This window comes from Phascolarctos cinereus, unplaced genomic scaffold (assembly GCF_003287225.1).
Source record: "Phascolarctos cinereus isolate Bilbo 61053 unplaced genomic scaffold, phaCin_HiC Scaffold_2;HRSCAF=192, whole genome shotgun sequence".
Taxonomy (NCBI): domain Eukaryota; kingdom Metazoa; phylum Chordata; class Mammalia; order Diprotodontia; family Phascolarctidae; genus Phascolarctos; species Phascolarctos cinereus.
The window spans coordinates 24,660,466-24,678,097 of record NW_027555625.1 but is presented as its reverse complement, the minus strand read 5'-3'; the positions used below and the strand labels follow the sequence as shown (position 1 = coordinate 24,678,097).

The window sequence follows — 17,632 nt, the reverse complement described above, 5'->3', positions numbered from 1 at the left end:
AACTGTCCATAAGAAATCCCTCTTCAATTTGAACTCAGCACTGGCTACACACTGGTGAACACCTTTGGAGGGTATACACTACTTGTAGAACTCTCCTGATGTTTACAATGAGAGGGTCATTGAACAGCGTCGTGTCTGTTCTTTAATGGATGGATAGAGCTAGAAAAGAGTCTTTAGGGCCGTGTTTTGTTCAATGGAATCAAATGCTCTCTTAATCAACAAACAATAAGCACAAGATCTTTTATTTTCTCCATCTTTTTTGATGGTAAAAAAGTAATTTATCATGGAATTAGCCCCTGGGACAGTCTGCTTCCCCATACTACTCTCATGGATGATGCCCTCAGTGTTTATGGTTGTGTCTCACAAAGATTTTGCACATAGATTGGTAGTTGTGGGTGTTTTCTCTATCTCCACTTTTAAAAGTATTCATAACATCCAATATTTTTCCTCCAACTTTGGCCGCGTCTTCACCTACTGCCCCACGTGAATTGATCCATCAAGGACCTCAATTGTTTTGCCTCCAGCACAGATTTCCTCTTCATACACTTCTTGCAATCTGGCTGCTTTTCCCATCTTTGCTTTCTTTGCTACCACTTCTCCTTCGTCTCCTAACATAGCTAGGACTGTGATGTTAGGGTCTCAGTGCGGCTTTATGGTCTTTGGTGGTGGAAATTGTTCCTCATAAAATCTCTGTAGGTCTTTTCCATTTTCTGTCCTACTTATAACCTTCTTTCCATTTTCATCTCTAAATGCCTTTGGGATGCCTTGGCTTGGTTGCTTCTTTTGCCAAGTTAAAAAAAAAACTCAACTAATTTTATCCTTCACTGCCTCTTTTTAATGTATAAGCTGTTAGTGCTTACAAATGTCCATGATCTTTTCTCTTAGACTTAACAAATGAGTTTATATTTTAAACCAATGTTACATTTGATCTCTATGTCTTTGTCTCTGTCTCTCTCTCTTTGTCTCTCTGTCTCTCTCCCTCTCTCTCCTCTCTCTCTCCCTGTCTCATTCTCTCTCTGTCTCTCTCTCTCTCTCTCTCTTCTCTCTGTCTGTCTGTCTGTCTGTCTGTCTGTCTCTCTCTCTCTGTCTCTCTCCTCTTTCTCTCTCTCTCTCTGTGTCTCTCTGTCTCTTTCTCTCTGTCTCTGTCTCTCTGTCTTTCTCTCTCTGTCTCTCTCCCCCCTTTCTCTCTCTCTGTCTCTCTCTCTCTCCTTGGAAAATTAATGTTTGTTGACTATTTTTAGGCTATTATGGTATGCTTTTTATAGCAGTTTGTTTACATTGGATAAAGCTCCACATAGATTTATAGTCTGTGACAATGTAATTTTTGCTGTCTAATTCCCACAAACATGATCAATTGCTTCATTAAATAGTTCAGGATTACATTCTTTTAATTGTATGCCATATATTTCTCTTATTGTTCTTCTAGGCTTTTATTAATTCTATTTGTAATTTTCCCAAAGAGAATCCCCCTCCCTGGCCACCATGCTTTTTATGGCTAAGTCTAAATTTGGCTTAGTGCAAGAAGTTCAAAGTTTTCCCCCACTTACTTTAAAATATAACAGGCACTTGTATACCACAAAATCCAGCTAAACCTATTTTAATTATTAAAATTTAAAAACACATGATGTGGGGACAAAAAGGAGTTCAATTGCAGCCCCTCTTCTGCAGTCACTGCTTCAGGAACTGAAGAAATCCACCTGCAAGAAGTTGGTTCTCAGTAGAAGATTTTCCACCAACCTCCCTTACCACCAGGCTAATCCTTTTATTGCTCAAACCTCCAGCCACCTCAGGGTCTCCCCTCTGCTCCAAAGTCACCCCTTTTCTCCCTGGGAGTTACTTCCAATCCAGTCCCTTCCATCCCACTCCTGGAGATGAACCATCAGGCTTGAAAAGCCAGAATTGAGTTGAGCTAAGGGTAGGGGGCTGACAATCTTTTCACTGTCTTTTCACTGTTTATGCTGTCTCTCATGGTCACACAATTAGTGGCAGAGGCTGGATTCGCTTCCAGGATTTTTTGACTCCAAGTCCAGAACCCTAACCATTGTGCAACACTCTCTCTACACAGCCCAGAGGCCAGTGGAAATATCTTAAGTTCATACTGCTTGTAAAGAGTCAGCTGACCTTTCTGGCCAGCAGTGGCTAGCCTTCACCAGCCAGGATCTCAGACTGGGCCTAGCCAAGGTTATCCTTGACCTGTGATGTCCTAATCTTCTGCCTGAGATTCAGGGATCTCTAAAAGACATACTACCACCAACCTTCTCCTGATTATCTGAGGGCCAGGAGAAGCACCCCTCCCATTACTGCCTTGATGCAAAAGGGAGTGACCTTAAGGTAAAAAAGGAGGCCACCATTTTTCAGCCAAAGACCGATGGGCAAAGCAAAAGAAATAAGTATTTTATTTTTTATTTATTTTTTTAAAATGGAGTTTTATTTTTTCCAATTACATGCATAGATATTTTTCAACATTCATTTTTTATAAGATTTTGAGTTCCAAATTTTTCTCCCGCTCCCTCCCCTTCCCCCAGGCGGCCCAGCCATCTGATATAGGTAATACATGTACAATTATGTCAACCACATGAAATCAATGCCTTCTCCCTGTGCATTATCTCTGATTGATTTTGTATATTGTAATCTTACTTATGCATAGTTTTCTGCGTGTCGTTTCTCCATTAGAGCAGGGACTGGCCTTGCCTTCCTTCTATCTCCAGTATTTAGAACAGTGCTTGGCACACAGCAGGTGCTTAATAAATGCTTATTGACTTGACAACCTGTTAGTGATCATCAGCCAGTAAATAAACATTTATTCAACACCTATCATATATAGACATAAGTCCTGGGGATACAAAGAAGCACCAAAGTCAGTCCCTGCCCTCCTGGAGCTGCCATTTTAATGGGGGTGAAAATATGCTAACCACTATATACCAGCAAAGCCATAGACAGGATAAAATCAAGGAAGAAAGAGTGCTAGAATTTCTCTCATCTGCATTGGTAAGGGGAGTTTCTTTTTTTTTGGGGGGGGGAATGGGTTAAGTGACTTGCACAGGGTCACACAGCTAGTAAATGTTATGTGTCTGAGGCTGCATTTGAACTCAGGTCCTCCTGAATCCAAGGCCAGTGTTCTATCTACTGCACCACCTAGCTGCCCTCTACAAGGGGAATTTCTTCACTGGGAGTTTCTTACACTTATGACATCACAGGCTTGGCCAAGAAGACAAGAAATATACCCTCTGGCTCCTTGACTCTTATCCCCCTGTGGCAGGGATTGGCTGGAGCTGGGCCCTTCCCATCTCTCACTGCCAGCCAGGACATCAGCTTCTGGGCAGGACTTTCTTTGGCAAGGGTGAGAGTGGAAGTCAACAGATAAGGTGACTCTGGTGAGGGTCAGGTGGCATTCAAAGATTGTCAAGAAGTTCTCAAATGGAGTTGTCCCTGTGCATTACATGGGACTGACATCAGAAATACCAGTAGAAATGAGAAAGTCCCAGGTCTGATCAGGGAAATGCACCCTCAGGGATTCCCTAGTCTAATAAGAGAGAGAGAGAGAGAGAGAGAGAGAGAGAGAGAGAGAGAGAGAGAGAGAGAGTCCCTATTCTTTGGAAGCCCCTGATCCAATAGGGGAGACATAGTTCTTGACCACGGGAAGTCCCTCATCTGATTCCCTTTGTCAGCACTGGGACACCTGTGAACCATTGGGTGAGATGTGGTGGATCAGGTGTACTGGTTGAGGTCAAGGGACACCCACCAATGTAGCACCAGGTCCCCACTGACAACCCCTATAATATCTGGGCCTCCAGCTAGCTGAGCTGAAACACTGGGCTTCAGACTATATGACAAAAGTGTGTGTAGACTCTAACTTCCTCGCTTGAAGGTGCGTGGTGTCACTATGCATGACTCTGTAGGCCCTGACTGAGGTTTGGTCCTTGGGCTATTGGCTTTAGGAAGGATCGCCTCATCCAAGACAATAACTGTAGTGTAGTCAACAGAATACTGAACTTAGGTTTGAATTCTGGCTCAGATCATTACAGGCTGTGTGTCCCTGGAAAAGTCATTGAATGTCTCTGAGCCTTTGTGGCCTCTTCTGTAAAAGGAAGATAATAATGGCTCCAACTCCAAAGGGTTATTATGAAGTTCAAACAAAATCATGAATACTCAAAAGCACATTACACAAATGTGAGTTATAATTGGCGTATGGCCCTAGGCAAGTCACTTAACCTTTGTCTTCCTCAGTTTTCTCAATTATAAAATAGAGATAATAATAGCTCCTACCTCTCAGGGTTGTTGTGAAGATTAAATGAAAAAAAAATTGAAACAAAAACCAAAAAACAAACAAACAAAAAGATTAAATGAGAAAATATTTGCAAAGTTCCAGGGTCTGGAACACAGCAAGTACTATATGAATAATAATAATAATAATACTAGTAATTATTATTTTTATATCATCATCTCCTCACTATGCAAGGGGAACTAGGTGGCTCAGTGTATAGAGTACTGGACCTGGAGTCAGCAAGACTCATCTTTCTCAGTTCAAATCTGGCCCCAGACACTTCCTAGCTGTGTGACCCTGGGCAAGTCACTTCACCTTGTTTGCCTCAGTTTCCTCACCTGTCAAATGATCTGGAGAAGGAAATGGTAAACCGCTCCAATATCTCTGCCAAGAAAACCCTAAATGGGGTCATGAAGGGTCAGACACAACTGAAAAATGACTGGACAACGAGAAGCATAGTTCTTTGATAACTCTGTGACCCATCATCCCATCCATTCAATCAATGTCAAGTCCTATGGGTTGTATTTCCACAATGGCTTTTTTCATCTAGAATCTCCTCTCAGTCCCCACCTTGACTTCTCTTCTTCAGTCTCTCACCTTTTCTTGTCTGATTGACTGGAAAAGCCTTCTATCCCATCTCCCTTCCTATGGTCTATCCCCTACTTAATCTATTTTTTTTTGTGTGAGGCAATTGGAGTTAAGTGACTTGCCCAGAGTCACACAGCTAGTGAGTTTTACGTGTCTGAGGCTGGATTTGAACTCAGGTCCTCCTGACTCCAAGGCCAGTGCTCTATCCACAGCGCCACTTAGCTGCCCCTGCTTAATCTATTCTTAACACAACTTATTGCCTGAGTAGTCTTTCTTACACAATGCTCTGATCATGTCACTTCTCTCCTAAAAAATATGGCTCTCAATTGCCTGTCAAATAAAACATAAACTCTTGATCCTGGCATTCAAGGCTCTACAAAGTATTTCTAACATACCTTTCCTACTTTGTCTTATGTTATTCACCTTTACATAATGAATGAATAGAATGAATGAAAGAGCTTTTATTAAAGGCTTACTATGTGCCAATAACTCTGCTAAGTGCTGGAGATGCAATTATAAAAACAAGACTGTCTTTTCCCTCAAGGAGGTTGCATTCTTTTAAAAATGCATATAATAAATTTACATGTATATTTAATATTTTATTTCCCCCAATTGTATGTAAAAGGTTTTTAGCATTCATTTAAAAATTTTTTTTGAGTTCCAAATTCTCTCCCTCCTTTCCTCCCCACACCCCACCATTGAGAAGGCAAGCAATTTAATATAGCTTATACATGTGCAGTCATATAAAACATTTCCATATTAGTGATGCTGTGAAACACAGACCAAAAAAACCCTCAAGAAAAATAAAGAAAACTTTTAAAAAGTATACTTTTATCTGAATTCAGACTCTATTGTTTTTTTCTCTGGAGGTGGATAGCATTTTCATCGTAAGTCATTTAGAATTGCCTTGGATCATTATATTGCTAAGAATAGCTAAGTCATTAATATATGATTGTTGTATAATATTGATGTTGTTATGCAAAATGTTTTCTTAGTTCTGCTTATTTTACTTTGCATCAGTTTATGTAAGTCTTTCCAGGTTTTTCTAAGAGCATCCTGCTTTCATTTCTTATAGTATAATAGTATTCCATTCCCCAATTGATAGGCATCCCCTCAATGTTCAATTCTTTGCTACCACTAAAAGCGCTGTCATAAATATTTTTGTACATATAGGTAATTTTCCTTTTTTATCTCTTTAGGATACAGATCTAGTAGTAGTACTGCAGGGTCAAAGAATATGCATGGTTTTTATTGCCCTTTGAACATAATTCTAAGTTGCTCTCCAGAATGGTTAAATCAATTTGCAACTCCACTGACAATGCATTAGTGTCTCAATTTTGCTACATTTCCTCCAACATTTGTCATTTTTCTATCATATTAGCCAAGCTGATAGGTATGGGGTGGTACCTCAAAGTTGTTTTAATTTGCATTTATCTAATGAATAATGATGTAGAGCATTTTTATATCACTATAGATAGCTTTGATTACTTCATCTGAAAGTTCATATCCTTTAACCATTTATCAGTTGGGGAATGGCTCTTTTATAAATTTGACTCAGTTCTGTATGTATTTGAGAAAGGGGTCCTTTATCAGAGAAACTTGCTGTATAATTTTTTTTTCAGTTATGATTACTTACTGTGTAATTCCTTCCATCCTATTTTAGCCCTGTTTATACCACTCCCTCTCTCCTTTTATTGTAAAGGAGCTTATATTTTAGTGGGGAAAACAACATATATGGGCAGTGGTGGCCAAGAAGGGCTATTTTGGACTGGGAAGTCATAGGGAAGCCACAGAGCTGAACCATAGGGCAATTGATTGACACATGTCCTTTTCAGAAATGGTGGTATTGGTTCAATTACCATTCCCAGAGATAGAGGTCAAAAAGGGGGTTGGGGATAGGGAAAGAAGGTGCAGAGGTTTGATATGAAGATGGTCAAAGAGCAGCAGCATAGTGGGTCTGAGCCAGGTTAGCTATGGAGAACTCTCAGCAATCAAGATTAAGCAGGTCCCCGGGCAAGAGCTGGAGAGACAGCAAAGGTACCATAGTTATCACTGAGACTTGGTGGGATGAGACCCATGATTGGGAATACAGCTATAAAAGGGAATAGGATTTAGGTTGGCATAGGGACCAGACCTGTGATTTCATTGGCATAGTGACTTCTCAGCAGAGGAACTCCCCCTCTCAATGCATGTAGGCACCTTCTCAGAAGCTTAGAGTCCTAGAGATGCCCAGAGCCCTGCTAGGTTAGTTGCCTTGCCAGAGTCACATAACCAGAATGTGTCAGAGGCAGGACCTGACCTATATCTTCCTGACTCTGAAGCTAGTTCTTTATCTACTATGCCCCATTGTCTCACAGTGGAAGAGTACTGTCTTTTAAAAAATGATCAGAAGGGTGTCTGGGTGGGGAAACACTATATTAAGAAGATATACTTAGATGAGGAAAACTGGGAAACAGAACAGTGAAGTGAAGTATGGAGGGTAGGATTTTGGGTAACGATAAACAGAGTCAGGAACATCAGCAATTTTGCCCTCAGTATATACTACAGACCACCCGGACAGAGAGGGGTAATTGATAAGGAGTCTGGGAAAGAGGTTACCAGCCTAACACAGAGGCATGACATCATACTGTTAGGGGACTTTAACTGTCTAGATTCCTCTGGGTCTCACTTTTCTTGACTTGCCTAAATGATAATTTCCTCCTTCAAAAGGTGGAGGAAACAACGTGTAGAAATTCTATTTCAGATCTGATTTTCACCAACACATTTTGGGAGGATAATGCTAAGCTGGAGCTTCTCCAGCGAGTTCCCAGGATGAGAAGAGGATTGCAAATCATGCCAGATGAGCAAGAAGGAAGGGGGGGACCTGATCACTTGTCTTGATGTGTTGGAACGTCTGCTCCCCAAAAGAGCAATTCAAATTATTCTGCCTAATCACAGAGGAAAGCACTAGCAGCAAGAGAGAGGGTTTGCAAAAAGGCAAATGTGGCGTCGATAAAAGGAATACTGCAAGAGCAGCCCCAAAGTAGAATAGAGTGCTTCAGGAGATAGGGAGCTCCCCATCATTACAGTTCTTCAAGCAGAAGATGGCTGTTTACTTGTCAGGGATGTTGTAGAGAAGAATTCTGTTTTTAAATGGTTTAGACTAGAAGAACACCAAGGTATCTTCCAACTCTGGGTTTCTGGTACACTGTAATTCTTTTTACAAAGTACACAATTATGAACATCAACCCTGGAATGACTAACTGCCTGTTCCTTGGTGATCTCCCCTTTCCATGCTGTCTCCCCAAATACCTACCTGTCTTCTTTTCCTTCCTTGTGATGAAAGCTAAAGCACAGCTCACCCCCAGGATGACAACTGTCACAATGGCCAATGCCATGGCCCAAGGTTTCTCCTTAGTGGGCTTCCCAGGAGCTGTAGGGGTGGAAAGACAACAAGTTAATGGGGATGGACAGAAGTTTATATCCCCGGGAAGCCACAGAATCCTTTTTTGGGGCCCTTTATGAGCTAGGGGCTTACATGGGCATTGGGCATTGGGCATTGGCTTGGCCTCCTAGGATTAGGTTCAACCAGCTTGTGTAAATCACTCACCAGGATATACAGCTGGTGTTTTCAACTCTCTGTGCTCTACCACACAAGTGTAACCAATCCCTGGATCCTCTGGCAGGAGCTCTAGGGTTATTTGGAGGTAGAAGGTGCCATCAGCATTGGGCAGGGTGCCGCTGGAGCTCTTTTTCCCCCATATAGCATGTTCATGACCCTTCTCCCAGCCCAGCAGAATGGAGTTGGGGTAGAAGCCTGTGGCTGTGCAGGAGAGGGTAATGGTGCCATCCAGGGCATCATGGCGAGACACAGTCACTTCAGGAGGCACTGAGGGAGGAATGCAAAAGAGAAGACATTATATCCAAAGTTCTTTAGTATTGCCATTTCCCTTTGTCCTCATACTCTCCTATTTCCCTATTTCCTTATTGGTATACTCTCTACTCTCATCCTTTGCTTGTATCTAGCAGTCATAAGTACCCTGAGGATAAGGGCCATATAATGTGCCTCCCTCTCAGTGCCTAAGACAGTACATTCAGTAGAAACACAAGTAATAGTCATTCATGATGATACACTATGGACAGATGGAGTGGGCTGCCTGGGGAGGGGCAGAGCTTCTCTTCAATGTGAGACCTAAGGCAAAGACTGAAGGACCACTTTGTGGGTATATTTTAGAGCAGGCCTGCACAGCTGTGGCCTGCCAAAGGATTTTTAGGTGGCCTGTGAAAAATGTAGAGGAAAACATTCTCTACACTTTTCTGTGGGCTGCCTGAAGTCCTTTGGTATGCCAGTGGGTCATAAGCTACCCAAGGGCCACAGGTTGTGCAGATCAGTTCTTAACCTGAGTCGTACCTCAAGCAGTGAATGGATAGATTTTAGGGGGTCTATGGACTTGGATAAGAAAAAAAAATCTATTTTTTACTAACCTCTAATAGAAACATAGCATTTCCTTCAATTATTTATTTTTCTGTGAAGGGATTCACAGGCTTCACCAGGTGCTGAAGGGATCCGTGACATACAAATTATTCTAGAAAGAGGGATTGTATTTTTTCAGGCATGAGGTAGCCATTGAAGTTCCCATCAACTCAAAAATTCTGTCTTTATATAAGACTAGGAGATGTCTAAACCAATAACAAAGGGCAATAAGCATTTGACATGATAATTGGTTCTTCTTCAATGTTTCAATACCTCTGCAGATATGTGATTGTATCAGGCACTCATTCCATGAGTGAAAACTGAACTTGCTCCATAATGATTTAGACTCATATTAATGATTTTCTGTGGCCCAATGAACTAACTCATCACTGGGGGTCTAATGTATAGCTTTTTTTTTTATTTGGCTAGGTAATGGGGTTAAGTGACTTGCCCAGGGTCACACAGCTAGTAAGTGTTATGTGTCTGAGGTCAGATTTGAATTCAGGTCTTCCTGACTCTAAGGCTGGAGCTCTATCCACTGTGCCACCTAGCTGCCTCAATGAATAGCCTTTCTAAACTTAGCTTTGAAGGTTCTTACACAACAGATGCACCAGTCTAACCCATGGCCTTAATTAAAAACTTCTCCTGCACGGTAGAACTAGCTGGGCCACCATCACTTTAGATCAATGGTTTTCAACCCATAGACCATTTTGTTGTTCAGTTGTAACAGTTGTATCCAACTCTCATGACCCCATTTGGGATTTTCTTGGCAAGAATACTGGAGTGGTTTGCTATTTCCTTTTCCAGCTCATTTTACAGATGAGGAAACTGAGGCAAATAGGGTTAAGTGACTAGGGTCATACAGCTAATAAGTATCCATAGGTCATGCAAAGTTACTGCCTGGGGTCCATTCCATTCAATAGTATCATAGGACCATAGATTTAGAACGGCAAAAGACCTCAGAGCTCATCTCATCCAACCCTATCCTTTTATATTTGAGAAAAGTGAGCTGCCCAAGGCCACATAGCAACAATTAGCAGACCAGGTCCTCTACCTTCAGAGCCTGTGCTCTTTCTCCTGTAGGTACTTTACATAGACTGAATAAACAGTGTGCTTTACACGTGTATTATTGTTTGTCTAATCCACATCGTTTTAAAAAATTACTCAAATAATTACTGAATTCAAAGCTATTTATCACCATTTTTCAAAGAACAGCTGGAATAAGGAATGACATCAAATGAACTTCAGATTCCAGAAGAAGATGGGCCCGCAACATGGAGGACTCAAGGTATGACAGATGGGGCACCCTAGATGGTAGGGCAGGAGAAAGAAAGGATGGCTCCCAGAACATTGGGAAGTTACTAAGTTATGACCTTGTGGGAAACTATGAAGGATGATTTAACAGGATGGGCATGCATGAATGGATTCATATATTCCAAGACTTAGAGCCAGAGGAAACCTTTAGCTTAACCCTTTAATTTTTGAAAGATGAAGAAACTAAATCAGAGACATTAAAGATGTGCCCAAGGTCACACAGGTGTTATATTCATAGAATCACAGATTTAGAGCTAGAAGATACCTCAGATCACTGAGTCCATCCCTCTCATTGTACAGATGAGGAAACCAAAGCATAGAAAAGGTAAGTGACTTGTCCAAGATCACAAAGCTAGTAAATGTATGGGGCAAGATTTGAACTTGGAGCTTCCTGACACTAAATCTAATGTTCTATCCATTGCTCTACACCAAGCTTTCTAGAGACGGTGGGATTTTAACCCATGTCTTTGACCCCAAATCTAGGGATCTTCTCACTCTTTCACATTGAGAGGGGAAGTCTGAATCACTGAGGAACAGGTAGATCTATGGGATCACTTGAAGATTTGAATATCTAAAAAATCAGTATCCTGATATTACAGTACTGTAATATGGGGGAGGGGGTTGTATATGAAATTAATGTAACAAAGGAGGGGCATCTGTGAAATTAATATAAAAACTGGTCATACTAAATAAATTTGGAGACCACCACCTTGAAGAACTCATACCTACATACTACGATGAGGCATCTATCAGACTATGACGTATCATTTCAGTGAAGTCATTAAAAACAATTAATTACATCATCAGATGTCATTGCCCTGGGACTCAGTTGTCTTGATTAGTGACAGCCATTTTTGGCCCATGATTTCAAGCAGGCCCCAGCCATGATTCATTTCACCCCATGCTATTGGGTCATTTTCTCATCAGATTCACCAACTACTTCCCTATTCTTCAGTTTTGGAACCATGATGGAATAAATTCTGTCATCACTCCTGCAAAGAGTGTGTCAATCTACTCCCCTATGGCCTCACTAGATATTTCTGTCATTTTTTGGTTCAAAATCCCTTCTACAGCCACAATTTATAATCTCCCCCTTTTAGCTGTCTCTTTGAGAAGAGAAACTGATTTTGCTTTTGTATTTGAATCATTAGCATGGGGATTGTCAGTTAATAAATTTTTTTCATTATTCATTTACTCATTCACATATCTGTGGTCTGTATTTTTGCACAGTTAGTGGGAGCCAGAGTTTGGACCACATCCCAGGTCTTCTGCCTCCTAATTGCAGGATGTCAGCTACTATCACACAGCAGGAAGGTAGAGGTGGTCTGGTCTTTCTGGGGGAAGATAGGGAACAGATGGGACTCACCATTCTCCTTGATCCCTGAATGCCTAAGAATTTTTCTCATTATGTCAAAACAATATTCCTGCATGTAGTGTTTTCTCACACTGTCCCAGAAGGCACTTTCCACAGCAGTTTTTAAAATGTAGCCCATTGGCTTCAGGAAAATCCAGTATCCTTGCTGCTCATCTCTCCGGAACAAGTCCTCACCATCCCAAGCTAAATGTACATGGCTATCCATCTGGATGTCATCTTCCAGTTCACAGCCTGCAAAGAGTTGCAATGTGTGGCTTTCTGTGGGGAGAGGGAGAAACACAGGTATCTCTGGGATTTCAAAGTGTGGGGAAGGTTTGGGAGGGAAGATGGGGAAAGTGAGAGAGTGACTGTCTATTGTGGATTGTCTAAAGTAAAGAGGTTCCTTTGTGAACTTTGGAGTTGATCTGTGTGTCACGTGGAATTGTTTTGATGTCAGTGAAAGACCTTGATCCTCTCACCCTAAAACCATGGCCAAGTAAAACTGGAGAGCTGTTAAAATATAGGGAAGAGTAGAATATATGTACAATTCAGCTTTTCATATGCATTTCAACTTACCTTTCCTTGCTGTATTATTTTTGAATTCATATATATTTAAAGGGAGGGGGTGAATTTAATTCATCTCTCTCTTCCTCAGCTGGTGAAATTACAAAATGTAACTACAGATGATGTGGTGTTAGAGCTAATGAGATATTCATTCCACTGATCTCTTTATGAATTGTGAACATCTTTCTCTAATTGAATCAGAAGTGAAAAAGCTTTTCACTGGCTAAGCTCAAAATTGGTCATGCTTTTGAGTCTTTAAGTAGTTAGGTATTTACAGCTCTTTTTGTGATGGCAAAGAATTGGAAACTGAGGGATGCTCATCAATTGGGGAATGGCTGAACAAGTTGTGAAATATGATTGTGATGGAATACTATTGTGCTATAAGAAATGACAAGCAGGATGGTTTCATAAAAACCTGGGAAGACGTAAACACTGATGCAAAGCGAAGTGAGAGGAGCCAGAACACTACACATTGTAACAGTAATGTTGTATGCTGATCAAATGTGAAAGACTTAGTAACTCTAATTAAGACAATGATCAAAGACAATTCCAAAGGACCCGGGATGAAAATTGCTATCTACCTCCAGAGAGAGAATTGATAAACTCTGTGTGCAGATTGAAGTATATTTTTCCAACTTTCTTTTCGGAAGGCAATTGGGGTTAAGTGACTTGTCCAGGGTCACCATGTGTCCGAGGCTGAATTTGAACTCAGGTCCTTCTGACTCCAGTGCTGGTGCTCTATCCACTGCGCCATCTAGCTGCTCCTCTCCCCCCCCCTTTTTATTTCGCAACGTAGCTAATATGGAAATGTTTTGCATCACTTTGCATGTATAATCTACGTAAAATTGCTTGCCTTCTCAAGGAGGGGGGAAAAATGGAAGGGAGGTAGAGAATTCAGAACTCAAAATTTAAAAAAAAAATGACCTGGAATTGGGAAATATTCATGAAATAAAATATATTAAAATAGTTAGCTATCCAAATTATATTTATTTATTTATTCATTTTATTTTTTATGATTTATTTGATTCCTGACTCTAGGAGGTAGTCAGGAATTAGGCAGAAAGAATCAATGAATGAGCCAGCCGTCAAGGAATAACCCCGATCTTTACTTTTTGAGGGAGAGGAGGACATTCCCCCCCCCCACCCATTGACCATGGCATCCAGCAGCATCTCTACTCACTCAGAAGTAGTATGAAAGTGTGGAATCCAGAAGCATGGAATGCCAATTTGAGAGAGGTTGAGGTACAGTTGAGAAGGACACACTCTTCCGACAGACATGGCTACAGAGAGTCAGGCAGTCCCTAGAGGCTCAAAGCTGCTTCAGAGAATATGTCCTCTGGCAGCAGAGAAGAGAGCAGCTAGGGATTCAGAAGATACTAGTCTGGGGAAACAGAGAGTTGGGCTGCAGAGAGGAGAGGAAAACATATGGAGGGCTAGCAGTATTGAAGGAGCAAGTGATATGCCCCACCAGTTTACCTTACTACTCTTGTGTACTAAGCTGGTGTCAGCTCTTCTCTTGGAAATGATGTGGATTTGTGAGACCAGAGAGAGAGTGGGTGTTTAATAGGTGGTGTTCTTGCTATGTTATCTTATTAAGCGCCTAATCTAATCATGCCTGCTGACTAACTATTCATGGGAAGTACACTGACATTCTATGGGTCCAACCCATAATTTTAGATATCATTGGGGGTAGTAAATCACAGAATTCTCTCTCTCTTTCTCCCTCTCCTCCCCATATCCATATACACACATATTTTCTCTTACATGAAAACCCTAAAAAAACCCATACTTCTGTGGCTTAGAGTGAAAAGCAGAATATGATAGGATGAAGGAGTAAGTAGGATTTAGTACCAGGAACCTTGAAGTGGTGGCAGCTCCATGAAAGTAGGTTAAGGGAACCAGGATGCAGTGGGACTGAATTCTGAACTCAAGGACCAAGGAAAGCTAGGAAGTTCAGTGCACTGAGTTCCAATTCAAAGGTCAAGGAAACTTAGGAAGTGAGGAAATGTAAAAGGCCTGAGGCTGGAGACCAAGGACCCCTGAACTCATTACAATAGGAAGAGCTGGCATCTTGAAAAAGCGATGTGGTTCACCGATTCCTAAAGCCAAGGACTGGGTCCTTTGTAGCTCTGTCAATGAGGAGTTTGTGGTCTAAGACTAGAATGCTCTGTCCAACAGAACAAAGATTCTTGGGAATTGGTCTATCACACCTTGGTGAGTGGAGAGACAAGGCAGGATGAGGGAAGGATGGGGCCGGGGGACGAGTGGACTGACTTACTTTCACTTTTGGTGTCATTCTGTTCCAAGTAACAGATCAGTCTGTGGAAATCCTCCTCGTGGTTCATCAACAGCCTTTGCATCTGCTCACTGAAGTTGGCACTGAGAACATTGGAGATCCAGGCCATCTTTACTTGAATATGGCTCAGTTTGTGATAGGAACACAACTGAATATCATCAATGAAGGAAACCATAGTGAAGTTCAAGAGGGAGCTGGCTGTGCCCACCGCAGTGAAATAAAACATATGTCTATGTTGTCCTGAATGGCAGAGTGGGAGAAAGGCAGAAAGAGGAGTTAGGGGTGTGTGTGTGTGTATTGGGGGAAGGGGCATAATCCTGATATCTCCTTCCTTCCTTCCATCTTTCCTTCTACTATTACCTACTATCCCTACATCTGGGCTGTGGTTCCAGAGGTCATTCAGTAAAAGGGCAGAGCCCCTAGCTACATTTTCAATTGGCGTTTGTCACAAAATTGGGCACAAATCAAGGCTTAGTAAGCTTCTGTTGCTATTTGGCTTATTTAGAGACAATTCCTTAATGGGGTAAGCATTTTCTCAACTCAGTTCAATTCAGCTCACCTTCCGTCTCAGAGATAATAAAGGAAAAATGAGGCAGTAGCAACAGCTGTATAAACACTCTGAGTTTCAGTTTATAGAGAAAGACAACACAGGTGAACTCTGAGAGAGGGAAGGGAAAAGGCACAGTCTTGGTGCCAAAAGAGTTCAACAGAGTTTCTGCCCATTCAAGGGGTACAGATAACTAGTGGATTAGGTAGGAGAGACAATGCAATCTTTGCTGAGGTGTGAGAATCTGGCCCCTTACAATTTTCAAACAGAGAATAATATAATGGGAGCAGACCATGGTAAAGAATCAGGGAAGACTCAGGGTATGGAGGTAAAGCAGCAACAGAGTGGCAGAGGTAAGTCTGCCTGCACCTGTTCTTGGATTCTTCTGGAACTTTTCACCTCCAGAAATGAAAGCTGGCAGAGTGTGCCAGCTGGGAACCATCAACACACCTGTGGTTCTGTCACGTCATTGCTAAACTCCCTTGAGGTGTGAGGACAGTTCCTGAATGACCTGTGACAAGTCTGGGTTTCTAGGCTTTGATGGGGCTTCCAAGCTTAGATATGATCAAGGGGAAAACAGAGGCAGAGGGGAGTGGGGGAGGAACAAAACAGTCCACTAGAGAGCATGCTACAGAAAACAGCCAGGGAGGAAGAATAGCAGTGATAAGGAATGCAAGGGAGACGGCAAAATAACAGTACTCACAACCTCTAGTGGGGAGACACAAATGCAAGGAATGTTAGTGATTGACAAGGTGAGCTGGACATCTTCACACAGAGGCCACAAGGCCTCACAGGTATTACTAAAATTGTGTGATATGGCCCGCTCAGTTGTTGTCCTTCATTCTTGAAGAGGACCGAAATGACACCGAGGTCAAGGTACAGTGTGTCTGACTGTGGCTGATCAGACCAATACCAGCTCAGAAGGCTCTACCACAGGTCAGGCACAAATAAGTCTGTATGACATTTGGAGTGGAGATGTCTCTAAATTTGGGCACCTCCTGTTTCTTTTGAGCTACTGCAATTCTCCTTTGCTCGTGGAGTACAGCACCATCTCCGATGTGGGCACACCATCCTGGGCAGTCCTGTGCCAGTGTCTCCCACGTCTCACAATCAACTAGAAAGTTCTATAGGGAGAGCTTGAGGGTGTCCTTGTATTGCTTCTTCTGGCCACCATGTGAGCACTTGCCTTATGTGAATTCTCCATAAAACAGTCTTTTAGGCAAACGTACGTTTGGCATTAGAACAACGTGGCCAGCCCATGAAAGTTGGGCTCTCTGCTTGATAGTTCAGCTCAAGGAAAGACCTCAGAGTCTGACACTTTACCCTGCCAGGTGATCTTCAGAATCTTCCTAAGACAATTCAAATGAAAGCGATTCTGTTTCCTGGCATGGCACTGGTAGACTGTCCAGGTTTCACAGGCATACAACAGTGAGCTCAGCACAATGGCTCTGTAGATCGTCAGTTTGGTAATCAGCCTAATGCCTCTTCTCTCCCACACTTTGGGGCCTCCAAAATACTGAGCTAGCTCTGGCAATGCGTGTGTCAACCTCCTCATCTGTGTGGACATCCCTGGAAAGTATGCTTCCAAGGTAAGTGAAGTAGGTCCTGTTTTCATTCCTATTTTACAGATGAAGAAACCAAGACTTAGGACAAGTGACTTGACCAGGGTCACACAGCCAATAGGTGTTTAAAGGCAGACTGCTGCATTCCCTCTCCCTCTCTGAGTCCTGTAGCTTCCTGCTGAGAAACAGACACAAGCCAGGGAGTTGTCTTGAGATCACAACCACTGTCAGGTCAGTTTTCTCCTCTGTCTAATGAGCTGGGGAAGGAAATGGCAGACCACTCCAGAATATCTGCCAAGAAAACCCCAGACGGGGTCATGGAGAGTCAGACACGAATGAAATGACTGAACCACAACAAAAATGTCATGGTAGATGTTGTGACATAGGAAGAGGATAGCAATGAGGAGATAAGTCACAGAGGAAAACACTAGTGAAGAGGGCTGGTAAGAAAGCTTGTGGCCTCAAATGGCCAATGATAATGGGCCTGGCGGCTTCAGATGAATTAAATTCATCAAACATGTTAACCAACTATCTGCCAGTCTGAACTAGGTAGAGGAGTTACAAAGACAAGAACAAAATAATCCCTGCCTTCAAGGAGATTATATTCTGCTTTTTGTGAATATTTTTCACTGCTTGGACTTTTACCTCCAGAAATAGAAACCAGTGGAAGGTATTCCATCTACATATCTC

At 42.1% G+C, this 17,632-nt stretch overlaps 1 protein-coding gene across 1 annotated transcript; it reads right to left on the bottom strand.

The window, feature by feature from the left end:
* Positions 1-7,989: 7,989 nt before the first annotated feature.
* Positions 7,990-14,942, bottom strand: LOC110218376 (major histocompatibility complex class I-related protein 1-like). The gene is made up of 4 exons (XM_021001051.2): positions 14,816-14,942; positions 11,986-12,252; positions 8,442-8,720; positions 7,990-8,264 (listed from the first exon to the last, which is right to left on the bottom strand). The coding sequence occupies exons 1-4, from the start codon at positions 14,940-14,942 to the stop codon at positions 7,990-7,992; spliced, it is 948 nt and encodes a 315-aa protein (XP_020856710.2).
* Between the last annotated feature and the right edge of the window lie 2,690 nt (positions 14,943-17,632).

Bases quoted from the DNA above. Each gene is read 5' to 3' on its own strand.
- LOC110218376 (XM_021001051.2), bottom strand. From the start codon at position 14,942: ATGGCCTGGATCTCCAATGTTCTCAGTGCCAACTTCAGTGAGCAGATG. The intron at 12,253-14,815 runs GTAAGTCAGTCC...CTCTCCCCACAG, and splicing joins GAATGACACCAAAAGTGAAA to AAAGCCACACATTGCAACTC. The intron at 8,721-11,985 runs GTGAGTCCCATC...TTCCTCCCTCAG, and splicing joins TTCAGGGATCAAGGAGAATG to TGCCTCCTGAAGTGACTGTG.